Below are 12,697 nucleotides of genomic sequence, written 5' to 3'. Positions count from 1 at the left end.
CAAAAGTACAATTTTGATTATTACAAATGTGATAACTTACCGAGATGATGGCTTACTTTTTCTCTCCATCCAATCGGACTCCGGTGCAAACATGTCAATTTTCACACACGATAGTCCAAAGAGGTAGAAAGAATGAACGTTTCATTTAATTAAATCTAATGCAAAATTAAAATAGCACATATATGCATTTATATTTATATATATATAGCATCATTGATACACAAACTTGGGTGGGGCCTTCCATTTCTTTTTGAGTCTTTCAATTTTCTAATTGTTAGGTTTAAGTTCGTCAAAAGCGCCATAAATGAACAAGTGCTAAGATCTCCAAATTACATTGTGGGTAGACATAAAGGTCATCAAAATTGGATTGGTGTTCGACGTGCTTGCATTGTAGGTAAAGGCTCTAGCCTACATACAAATTTAATAATAATGAGATTAACTTACTAAAAATAGCAATAAGGCATTATTTATCAAATTTGAAGGATACTTATGAAACACAAAGGCATTTTCCCATTGAATCTATCAACAACTGAAAAAAACTATTGAAATTATGGCAACCTAGTACTTTAGGACACAAACACTTGGGATGGGGCATGATGTACTCTAAACTATCTTTTCTACTAGAGAATTTCCTATTCTTGTTTTGTTATCAAGCAATCAACAAGTATGTTTAGACAATGTCCTTGAAATACTCACAAGCCATTAGCCCTTTGCAATTCAAAGGGACGGCTCTTTCTTAGGCCTATCACAAGGAATGAAAAATCAAATATAGGACCTAGCCATCCTAGAGCTATATATACTAGAGTCTCATCTCTTACCATAACATTCCTGATTGATGATAGGCATATTGCACAATATCTTGTTGCATGTCAATGCATGCAAATCAAATATAATGTGAATTTTTTGTTCATAGCATAATCTAATGAAAGAGCTTGGTGCATATACATACATGCCTCTATTTAGCATAATCTAACTTTGCCGAAATCGATCTCTATGGAGATTGCACAATATTGATTCAATATTGCAAGCCTTTTTCTTCAATTGAGAAATAGTCTTTGATTGACAAACACAAGGGGCAACATTATAAAGAACTTATGACTCAAGAAATAGTGCCATCAGCATAGTAAACTACATGTGCACTAAAAAATGTTCAGCTATAGAAACGTGACCATGCCACAAGGAAAGCATATTGCTCCATATGCACATGCAGATCCTCCTTATGCTCCCATCACTTTCCCATGTTCTCCTACCTTACCGTCAACATCACAAAAATCTGATCCCCCTGAGTCCATCTACAACAAATTATTTAAACATACCACTATACTTCAACACATGCTCTTGTCCGTGAAGACACTAGTTCATCTTTTAAAATAAGAATCATCAATTTTCTCGAACATTAGAAATCAATAAAATTGTGAGTGGTGCTATGAGAAAAAAAAGCATTGCCAATACATAAATACTAATGGGAGCCTAAAGTAGCACCTCTTTCATGATAGTGAATCTATTCTTTGGTATCATTCTTTTCCACCAAGTACTTGGATAGTTTTGGTATATAACGACTCTCCAAATGCTTCAAGACCTTACACAATGGTGCATGAGCATGGACCTAGCTTCTATAATTACAATTGTCCATTTCTACAAACGAGGTATTTATATTTATATTTAACATTGAATCCTGTACACTTATAGAGGAGAGTCAACAAACGTGTAGAAATATGTAGATTTTTTATTATAAGGCCATTTTATTTGCATGCTTGCTTGCACGTGCTATATGCACATTGGTAGTGACACCTAATAATTTATTGGAAGTTTTTTGAAAGAAAAATGTTGGTCTTTATATACTTTACAACATTTTTTACATTTCACACCATGCCTCAAACTACTTTTCCATCCCATTCATGTGGTCCATCCAAAAAAAAAAGAACTTGGAGACCCTTAAGAGGGAGAGTGCGTAGTTTGGGACCTTTGTGTGCACATGTAAAAAGCACCCCCTACTAAGTGGAGTGGAATACAAATAAGTGTATGCTTGGACCTGCTCAATTGTCACTTTCTGGTCTTGCAATAGCAGATGGACATTGTTACTTTTCAATAGTCCAACCTCAAAATCACCCATAACATAATCTTGGTGTCGCATATTGTACCAAGTATAGGCTTTCATGCATTGATACTATATAACCTGCAATTTACACATCTCAGTAAATCTCACTAACTATATCATAGATTGGAGTGCAAAGAGTGCAAGAACCATCCATCATACATGAATACAATCACAAAAATGTCCAGTCTTACAAAAGCTCTGACATCATAGCTTGCAATTTATGTTCAAATGGAAACAACCAATGAACACAACCATCACAAACCAGAGGCGCACAAACTGTAGACATAGCAGAAATCTAGTTATATTGCAATGAATCAAAAAGAGGGCTTTGAATTACAATGAGTCATTTCAAAATGTAGCAATTCAAGTCCACTGAGCTTTAATAAGCTGCTAACAGGTCCAACGTAGCATCTACCCATACCCTAAGCATTACTTTTACATAAGACTATTATCTTGATCCCTAGAAGGAATCTTGCATTATGTAACTTTTGGCAGGCATTATGCATGCGTTGAGAGCAGTGGGCTAGAGGTCTACAAATGGTTTGCCTATGGAGCCTCCATTACCATCAGCAATCAAAGAGAAAACTAGCAAATATCTTACATCCAAACAAGCTCAAAGCATTTGAAAACGGCATCCTTCTTGATCATTCTACGAATTTCACAAAATCCTTCGATCAAGGCAATGATCCAACCCAAACGCACTGATGCAGTATTTAAAAAGTGCTCCAACTTAAAACACTCCCGAAGCCTCTCACTTCCCATTACCATACCAATTATAAGACAACTGACAATTACAAGAAGAATACAAGGCCACCAGTATGACTACAATTCCAAGCCATAGATAATCCTGTGTTCATCCTCTTACACGAGAATCTCAGTTTGACTGTGGTCCTTCTGTTCATCCTGTGATGGAGATCAATCAACCAACTCAGAAACTCTATTGAAATGTACGGAAAAGTCATGATATTGTTTAAAAAAAGATGGCTGCAGCAAACCTGTCAGTTAACACAATCCAATTAGCATAAAATTTTACTCAGATCCACAACTTCGAGGAGGGAAAAGGGACTCAAATAGAAGAACCCATAAAATAAAATTGCAAACCTCAACACGATGCTTGTTTACCCATTGCTAATCGATACAGAGGTAATTAAACATCGAGGATCTTTAGAACATGATAAATTAGAAGGCCAGGAGTACCTTATCCATCTTTGACCATCAAAAGAAATCCAACTGTCACTATGCCTGGCTTCATTCATTCATTGATGAAACCCTCTCTTCGACCTTCAAAACCAGGCCGCAATAGCTTCTTCTCTCTCTACAAAGGAGCAACATAGCAGAGCAAAAATCATGACTAAGGAGCCATATCGCCAGGTGCCAATCATGCTCTCAAACAGAAATGAGACAAAAGAAAGGAGCTGAACATGCATCACATTAGAGTGTCAAGATCTGCACAGTGAATAAATCACAACTTGTGAAAAATGCACACCCTCAGGATATGAAGCCTTGCACTGATGTCAAGAAACCTGATTAATTTCTCAAAACAAAACTTCCCCAAGTACAGAGCAAATAGGAAGATTCAGACTTATAAGTATCATATATTTATCCACCTTGGCAATTTTTCTTTCCTTCTTTTGTTGTTTGCGTTCTTTGATATGCTCCGACCGGTTCTGCTGTTTTGCCTCAGCTGCCTGTTTGACTGTTTCTTTCCTCTCCAACCTGCCAGACAAGTATCCAATACATGTTTGATTATGATTCTTCCTAAATTGTCAAGTTTATCTTTTGATTAAGACGTGAGACTGCCAACTTTCGCGAACCTCGGTGTGGCAAAAATAATGCAGAGGCAAGAGGATACATCTCAGCATCAGCTTATTCCAATCTCTCATATAATGTAAGACACAGAAATAATGATTACTTGCCATTTCTTAGAACTCTTCTGTCGTTGGTGCTTTTCTTTCTTTATGCTTCGTTTCAAACGGTTCGGATCATCAAGCACCTATCACAAAGAAAATAAGGAAAGTCACATGTGAATTCGGTAGCTCCTTAAAATACATTATGTCATCAGTAAGTGCTTCAATCAAATTTTATAATATAGAGACCTGCCTGCTGCACCTCTAATTGTTGACTCAAGCAAGTACATGCTACATGATGATACATAAAAGTTTCAGGCAAAACCAAGAAAAATTCCAACAAAAAATGATAGTTAATAATAAGGAAGCGGAAGGATGTTGATAACACATGCCACATCATTCTTAGCCAATGCTACAGGACCTTCTGAATAGATGTATAGTTTGGGGCAAATCACTGATACCTTTGAAATAAATCTGTTATCCATAAAAAGGAACAATTGGTGGTAGTCTTAGCCTAAACAGAGAAAAGATTAGAGAGAAACACAAAAATCTATTTATGTCTTTATGATACCAATCTAGTCTATGGAAAAAATAGTACAATGGGGTATGAGACAAAAAAGTACATAAAGAGAGAGAGAGAGAGAGAGAGAGAGAGTTCTGATCATCTATGAGAGACCGAAATGGGGTATGAGACAAAAAAGTACATAAAGAATCAAGAGAGGCAAGTGCTACATCCCACCTTGTACAAAAATCAACAAAGAAAACCCGGATACCATGAGAATTAAAAGCACTAGCATTAATTATGTGGGGTACCATCATTTTACAATGAGTCAAGGGCAGGAGTGAATGCAGTGGGTTTGAGATTTTCAGGAATCAATGTAAACATGTATCCCAAGTAACTCTGCATTGGCCTTGCAGGGTACCATCTTTAATATGATTCAAGGGCTGATGGTTGCGATTTTAAAGAAGTCAATGCTAACATTAAACTTTAAACATGTATCCCATGTACGTCCGCATTGGCCTTGCTACAACCATTCATGAACAATGTGAAATGCAGTGGAACTTGGCTTTGTTTGGAAGCTTTGGGAAGGAAACAAATATCACTTCAAAAGGCATTCAACGTGGAGACCAACTAGTGAGACGTTAAAATAAAATAAGCAAGAGCTTATCGCATCTTTGTATCTCAGCTTATTCCAAAGCTTTCATTAGACACACACTCGAGATCAGAAAGAATGGTTACCTTCTCACCAGTAGCACGACTCATTGCAACGCTCCATGAATGCTTCAAAGACACTTCCTATACATATATACAAAATATACCTTTGTAAGACTAGAATAAGTCCAATCATACAAATTAAGAATTTTTGTTGTTCTAAAGATCAAAAATCTACAAAGAAAATAAAAGAGAAGAAAAAAGAGGTAAACAAAAACTTTTATGAAAAACAAAAGGATGACATACTTAGCAAGCAAAGCAACACTTATGTCGTCATCAATCCCCAAGCATAAGCAGCTATACTGGGTTTCTAAAGACCCGCGGAGTCTCTTGGGCAAACCCAATGCTTACTAAAATACGTCAAATAAACAAAAGACAATGAAAACAAGAAATAAAGAAGAAATAAAGAAGAAACGAAGCAGGTGACTAAGCAAAAATAAACAAGCAAGTCAAGAAACAAAATCTTCCAAAAAACTAGAAACTCTCTCTCTCTCTCTCTCTCTCTCTCTCTCTCTCTCTTATTTAAAACATAAAAAGCTAAATGGCCCTTTACACTTATGTATCGTTTCTACAAAGAGGCAAAAATGCATTTCTAACTTAGAAAGCACAAGCATACTCAAGCAAACTCTCTTTTGAAACTAAAAGAAAAACGGACTATTCAGCTCCCCGCTTTTTGTTTTCAGCTTATGTTCAATCATTCTAAACATACCTAAGGCCGATACACCATAGATAAAAGACTTCATATCTAAGAATGTAGAACTTTATATTTTCCTTGGATTATACCTCTTGTGTAATAGTAAAGTGATCAAATTACTACATTGAGTGATAAAAGACTCCTTAGTTGTACAAAGGCGAGAAAATCTATGGAATTGGGAAGAAATGACTCCATATTTTGCCAATCAGAAATGTTTGAGTCAATGTGAAGCATTTTTATAATGTGTAAACCACTATATTCAGGTTGTTCACGTTTATCGTATATATCAACCTCTAATCCTATGGTAGATTGAGAAAGTCTAAGATCTAAGAAAACACAAGAATCCCCTCTTGAAGTGCAGTTCAATTCACAGGAGTCACGAGGATAGATTCCTTCTCCAAAAGCTCTAGTGTCTTTGTACATAAAGTCTTGAAAGTTAGGAACATCTGGTACAAATAAATCATCTATAAAACACCTAACTTGACTAAGCTTATGTAAAATGATAGGGCAGGTATCGATAAAAATAAGACGTTGCATAAACTCAAATTCATAGGTGAAAAGATAAAAGTTTACTAAAAAGACGGCACAATTAGTGCCCATGGGGATTCCTATAACTCGTTGAAACAAAGAATCACCTATTGTGATGTAAAGATTATCTAAAAGAAAATCTATCCAAGAGCAAACATTTTCTACACTTACTACCTTTGTGTATCTTTTCTTTTTAGAACCTAAGTCATGATCTTTATTTTTTAGCCACAAAAAGTCAAAGCATAAGGCTGTTTTCTCAACTTTTAGCACTTTGTATCTATTTTTGTCAAATCTCAGCTTGAAAACTTCAGCCACTAGCTTTTTTATTTCTAAACTTCAGGTCTTCCAGCTCGATCTTTCTGAACAGCGTGGTAAAATCATAGGTTTGAAGGAGAATAGGAGACTCTTTTTCCTGAATGCTTCGAGAGGAATTAAAAAATTTTACAACAGGAATCACTCCTACAGAGTCATTTAAATTCCAGCTTGAGTGCGAGGGGACATCTACCTCTTTTACTAAGTCCCTCCAAAGTTCATGGACACTAGGCAACATGGCTTTGAAGCAATAGCTTAGCCATTTAGAGACATCCGTCAAAGTAGTCTCACATTAACAAATAGTCCATTGCCTTCTTTCGATTACCCTAAGTAAATTTGAATGGATATCAGACAGATGCTGCTTAAAGCTTTTATACACCCATTTGTATGCCCAATACTGTACAGCTAGAGTTGCATATTCAAAGAAAGGAGGCCAAATTTTAAGTAGAACAACTTTGCATGTAGGAAAATCAAATAGTGAATCTTCACGAGGCCTTCCTTAGGATCATTCACATGATTAATTTGATGGCCTTTCGATATCATACATGCAAAGGCCAATTAAAAACAGTAGCACATTTGGTAAAAGTAGACAACCTGGCCTTTTTCAGGATCTTGCATATCCGATTGCAGCTTTGTGGCCTACATAAGCAAGCAATCCATTAAATTACCATTAGCGCACGTGTACCAAAATAAAGTATTTGCTGCTCAAGTCCAAAGCCTATTTAGATCTCACCTTTGCCAACAATTGTTCCTTGGAATCCTTGCGCCTCTTCTTCCTTCTATCTATATTATGATTGTCAACACCCATTTTGACTCGTCCAAATTCAAATGATATGGGAGCTGCAGGCTCCTCCTACAAAAGTATCGACAACAAATAAACTTTATTTCTTTCTTTTTCTTTTCTTTTTTTGGGGGCAGAGCTTTCTTAAATATATTATTACAAGACTTCACAGCCAATCACACAACATTAAGACAAATAACCATCAGTCTTTATTGTTGTAAATATTCTATTGGGATGTAATTTACACATATCCATACATTTGTGGGGTCAATAAAAGACAAGGATGCTTAGTTGAAAAAATATACTCATACATCATACGAGACTAAGCAAGCGATCCTATCTGCCACTAGTAAAGCTGCAAAGAATAGCTAAAGCAAGGAAAATTCAATGACTTAAAACCTACCACATAAGAAAAACAGTGAATGAGTGTCTCATTTGGAAGAATATTCCTAAGAAATTTGCACAAGATAGTCCCTGTCACTTGTTTGAATGCTTTTATTTGAAGTCCAATACTTTTCTAAGAACACGCGGCAAAGAACAAGTCAGTGAATGACATGGCAACATGTTATATGACAATTATTGTTGCACATCAGAGGACATGGAAAATGGTTTCAAGTTAGAGGGACACCTTATATTAGGCAAAAGCCAACCTTCTTAAGACCAATCTGAACCATGCCTTCATTCTTGGAAAGCCTACTAGTGACTATAGGCACCACTCCTTAGATGCCCTAGCCTTTTCCAATGCTCATGGATAACAGTATTGGGACACAACAAGCGTCCAAGGTTTGGACAGAGACCGATTATCACATGATCAATTTGGAAGGTTGAGAAATACAAAAATTAATAATTTTAAACAATAAGCAAAAATCATTGAAATCTATCCAATCAGGAGACTGAAGTTCCGTGGAAACGCTGATATGTACCCTCTAGAAGATAAACATGAACAAAGGGTAGGAAGACTTTGTGCAATAGACAGAGTATGTGAGCCTTAACTTATTGTAGTCTATTTGAAAATCAATTACAAATTAGAAAAGATTCAAGAAGGATGACTACAAATGCAGGATATGCAGGCTCAAAGTCTAAAATTGTGATTGCTTGTTTGTGTTAATTAGCAATACTGGAGCCTGGGATACAACGTGGAAGGAGTAAACATGCCACCCTGGACCTCCAAGCACATGCACTTGCAATCTCAAGGGTGGGTGATCGCATGGAGCATTTGGTGCAGGGTAAGGACTCGCCTTTTAAGGCTTAAGCCCCTCGCACCAAACCTTGAGTTTTCAAACACCTTTACATATTCAGACCAGACTTGGGTATATGTCATGCAGATATTTGGGCCTTCATTTTCTATCATCCTCATGTGCATCCTGTAGACCAATAACCTGTAAAGGAATGCCCATCCCTCAGAACGCTCCCCACCAAGTGGACTCTGTGATCGGCATGTCATCTGTGTCTATTCTCTGATCCTCTAAAAGTCTCCTAAAGGTCTGCCAGGCGCCTACTGTAGAAGCAAATCCCCTCTTCCATCTAGACCACTGCATGTAGTGTGACACTCCAAGTGGCATGCCATGGTCATCCAATATCAGATTTGATGATAACCTGAACGAAGATCAATCTTTAAAAATTGTGTTGTGTGCAGCAATTGATCGAAAAGGTCATCAATGCGAGGCAATGGATACTTGTTTTTTATAGTGAGCTTGTTGAGGGCTCGGTAGTCGATACAGAGGTGCATGGACTTATTCTTCTTTTACACAAGTAGTACAAGAGATCCGAAAGGGCTGCGACTAAGGCGAATAACACCTTTGTCGAATAGTTCGGTCACCTGTCTTTGGATTTCTTCATTTTGAGAGTAAGAAACCTGATAAGGAGGTTTCAACGGTGGATTACTACCGGGAATAAGTTCGATTGGATGATCCACTGGTCATCAAGGTGGTAACTCCTTTGGCAATTCCTGTGGGAAAATATCCAGGTAAGGCTGGAAAAAGGGTTTGTTGAGGTACTCAGGAGGATCCTTCGTCGGTGTCTCCTCAACTACCGTAACCAACAGAAGTACAGTCTTTACTTTACGTTTACGAACCCACTTCTTACTTGTAAGGCGGAGGCAACTAGAGTTGAAGGAGAGTCCCTAGAACCAATTAGCTCGATACGTTTTCCCTGGTGGACAAACTAGATAGTATGGCTGCGAAAACTGATTGATGGATCATAGTCATAGAGCCGCTGTTGTCCGAGGATGACATCGTACTGAGAAAGAGGCATGATGTCAAATTCAACTTGTCTATATAATGTTGAATGCGAAAGAACAGGTTTTTGACCCTGGTGTTGCACAAGAAGGTAGTTCCATTAGAAGGTTCGATCCCATAGTCCATGGAACTAGAATTAGTGGTCAACCGAAGTCTTTCGACCATAGAACTAGCTAGGAAATTATGAGAGCATCCACTGTCAATGAGGATAGTGACCGTTGTTCCACGAATCGATCCTTGGACGCAAAGTACTTGAGTGGCCAGGGAAGGTTCGGGGTTGCTGGTAAGGCTCATATGGATGGTATTTGCCATTCGAACAGCTTTACCCTTCTTGTCTTGTGCAGGAGTAGCATCTTCTGCCTAGGAAGTGCTGGGTTCCATATTGGAATTTTGCTTGGGTCGCTTTGGAAAATCGAAAGATGGTACAAAGTCATTTTGTGCTGGAGATGTTCTTCTTGTCAAAGGCTGCACCTTTGTGTTGGTGAAGAAGGTCATGACTTTGTGAAGAGGAAGAGGCACGATCCTTAGAGGAGTGCTTCTGTTAAGATCCAACATAGGACTTCTGAGACTCGTTGGGATCTTGAGACTGTCGAGGACCTTGATGTTAGAATTATTATTATATTCTAGCAGTGACCAATGTAATGTAATAAGTAGGTTAGGGGCACTTTTCCCTCTTTAGAGGTTTTTCCCCCTAACCACAGTTAGTTCACTAACTACGGTTAGTGAAGCATAAGGTTTTGTCACTTAGACAAAACCTTTCCCTCTTCTTGTATTACTCACTTCATCTATTGCAAACTTACGTTTAGCTCTCTATATCTGCTTCTCTCCTCGGAATTCTGCCATTGTCCGTGTGTGAGAGTGCTCTTAGATCCTGAGCTCCTGCTTTCTGGACTAGCTCCCACATCTTCTACTTCAACTCCCAAGCTCACGTAGCTCAACCTACGCACCAGCCTCTAGGTGCCGTACACTCTGCCATACAACCAGCACTCTTGGACCGTACAGCCTTCCGCTCATCGTCCATACAAATCAGCCGTACGAATCAGCACCGTACGCTCCGTTTCGAATCAGCCGTCGTACCTTGGTACCTACTCGTCCGTACAACTGTACCTGCGTACCTGCATCAGCACCGTACAGTGATAGCACCTACATGCAAGCAACCGTACAGCGTACGCTGTACGGATTTCAAATCTGCACTTTGCCATACAACAACACAAGGCTTCTGTACGGTGTACGGCTTTCAAATATGCACTTTGCCCGTACAACAACGCAAGGCTTCCGTACAGTACCTGTAACCTGTACTGCTTGCTTCAACCGTACGTGTGCCACGCCATCAGCTCCAGTACCTACAAGCATCATTTGAACGTTGTTGTTTGTACAGGCTCAATCCATCAATTGGATTTCGTTGATGCACAGGTTCATTTGACGTAAAGTAGTATCTGCAAATTCGTTTTTCATTTGCAGTCAAGCTTTTTAGCAAAAATTTGGGACTTGTGTGCATTCTGGAACAAAGAATTGCTTTTTGGGTGAAATTTGGCTCAATTTCAGCTCAACGTTTGGGATTTTTGGCATTCGGATGCATTTTGACAGTGTACAAGCGATTTGGGATTTTTGCAGGGTTTTTTTAACTCAATTTGAGTCACATCTGAGCACTTGGGAATTTTCATTTGGACACATTGGCAGTAGAATTTACTTCTTTTGCAGATAAATTGCAAATTGGGGCTTTTAGACAATTTGCCCCTTTTTGAGTTGCAATTTCTTGCAAAAATTTGGGGCTTTTTGCTTTACACAACAATTTCTTGCATTTTTGGGGCTATCAGGCAATTTGCCCTCTTTTGGATGCAATTTTCCTGAAGAAATTCGGGCTTTTGGCATTTTGATGCAATTTGGCAGTGTACAAGCATTTTGGGACTGTTGCTGGTATTTTTGAGTGACATTGGAGAATATTTGCAAGATAATTGAAGTGCATTCTGAGCCTTTGACAAGCTATGACAGTATTTGTCACTGTGGGCAGATTTTTCTTTGCAAATTTTACTTGTGCATTTTATATCCCAAGAAGGGATTTCACTTGGTCAGTCTGCTGTATTTTTTGAGATTATCTGGTGAAAATGGCTCAGAACAACTCAAATGAGGTGTTCGAGGTTCTCACACAGGAGGATAAGTTGGATGGCACCAACTACTCCTTGTGGAGTTTCATGGTTCGCAATATCTTGGTTGGCAGACATCTTTGGGATTATGTCAATGGAGATGAAGCAAGACCAGATACAGCGACTACACCTATCACTCCTACAACTGGAGGCAGGGGTAGAGGTACAAATGCAGCACAAGTTGTTGGAGCAGCCACTCCAGAAGCTCCTACAGCAGAGCAGAAAAGATGGGACTCTAGAGATGCACAAGCTCTTTCAGTAATTTCCAGAGGTTCATTATACCTCATATTCGGTCATGCAAGACATCTATGGCAGCTTGGGAGATACTAGAGAGTATGTTTGCAGCAAGAAATGATGCTAGGGTTTCCTTTCTGAAGCGAGAACTTTCCCATACACATATGGAGGAGGGAGACTCCATGAATTCTCACCTCACAAAGCTTCAAGACCTCAAGGAACAATTGCTGAATATTGATGAAGTCATTCCAGATTCAGAGATGATCACCACCACTCCGAACTCTCTTCCTGAGTCCTATCTCAGTTTCCACACCTCGCTGAATTTGTCATTGACGGGGGGGGCAGCAACCCTCTCTCCTTTCACGAGTTGGTAGGACTTCTGTTGCAGGAGGAACAAACTCGCAGAAATATGGCAACCCCTGGCGAGCATACTATGCTCTCCAAGTTCAAGCCCAAGGGTAAAGGGCAGCAAAAGCCACATGCCAATCAGCCCACACATCAGCATAAAGCTCATTCTCGACAGCCTTCTTATAAGGCAAAGGGTGATACAAATAAGCAGAAAAAGAAGGGCATCTGTCATTATTGCAAGAAGCCAGGTCATTATATTGG

General features: G+C 38.7%; 1 protein-coding gene across 2 annotated transcripts in view; it reads right to left on the bottom strand.

The window, feature by feature from the left end:
* Nucleotides 1-2,469: 2,469 nt before the first annotated feature.
* LOC147887426 (uncharacterized) overlaps nucleotides 2,470-12,697 on the bottom strand; it is a 30,988-nt gene continuing 20,760 nt past the window's right edge. Inside the window, exons 6-12 of one of the 2 annotated variants that reach the window (XM_087394614.1) lie at nucleotides 7,426-7,545; nucleotides 7,287-7,331; nucleotides 5,186-5,242; nucleotides 4,015-4,091; nucleotides 3,706-3,814; nucleotides 3,296-3,413; nucleotides 2,470-3,001 (exon numbers count right to left, since the gene is read on the bottom strand). In XM_087394614.1, the coding sequence (XP_087250740.1) occupies nucleotides 3,351-3,413; nucleotides 3,706-3,814; nucleotides 4,015-4,091; nucleotides 5,186-5,242; nucleotides 7,287-7,331; nucleotides 7,426-7,545 (471 nt within the window). In that variant the 3' untranslated portion in view covers nucleotides 2,470-3,001; nucleotides 3,296-3,350. Of the gene's footprint in view, nucleotides 3,094-3,295; nucleotides 3,414-3,705; nucleotides 3,815-4,014; nucleotides 4,092-5,185; nucleotides 5,243-7,286; nucleotides 7,332-7,425; nucleotides 7,546-12,697 lie in introns of both variants that reach the window. The other variant, XM_087394613.1, reaches the window with a different exon arrangement.

This window comes from Dipteris shenzhenensis, chromosome 23 (genome assembly GCF_047967505.1).
Source record: "Dipteris shenzhenensis isolate YYH24624 ecotype China chromosome 23, Dip_SZ_1.0, whole genome shotgun sequence".
NCBI classification, from domain to species: Eukaryota; Viridiplantae; Streptophyta; class Polypodiopsida; order Gleicheniales; family Dipteridaceae; genus Dipteris; species Dipteris shenzhenensis.
The sequence above is the reverse complement of the archived record's forward strand: the minus strand, read 5'-3'. Positions and strand labels throughout refer to the sequence as shown.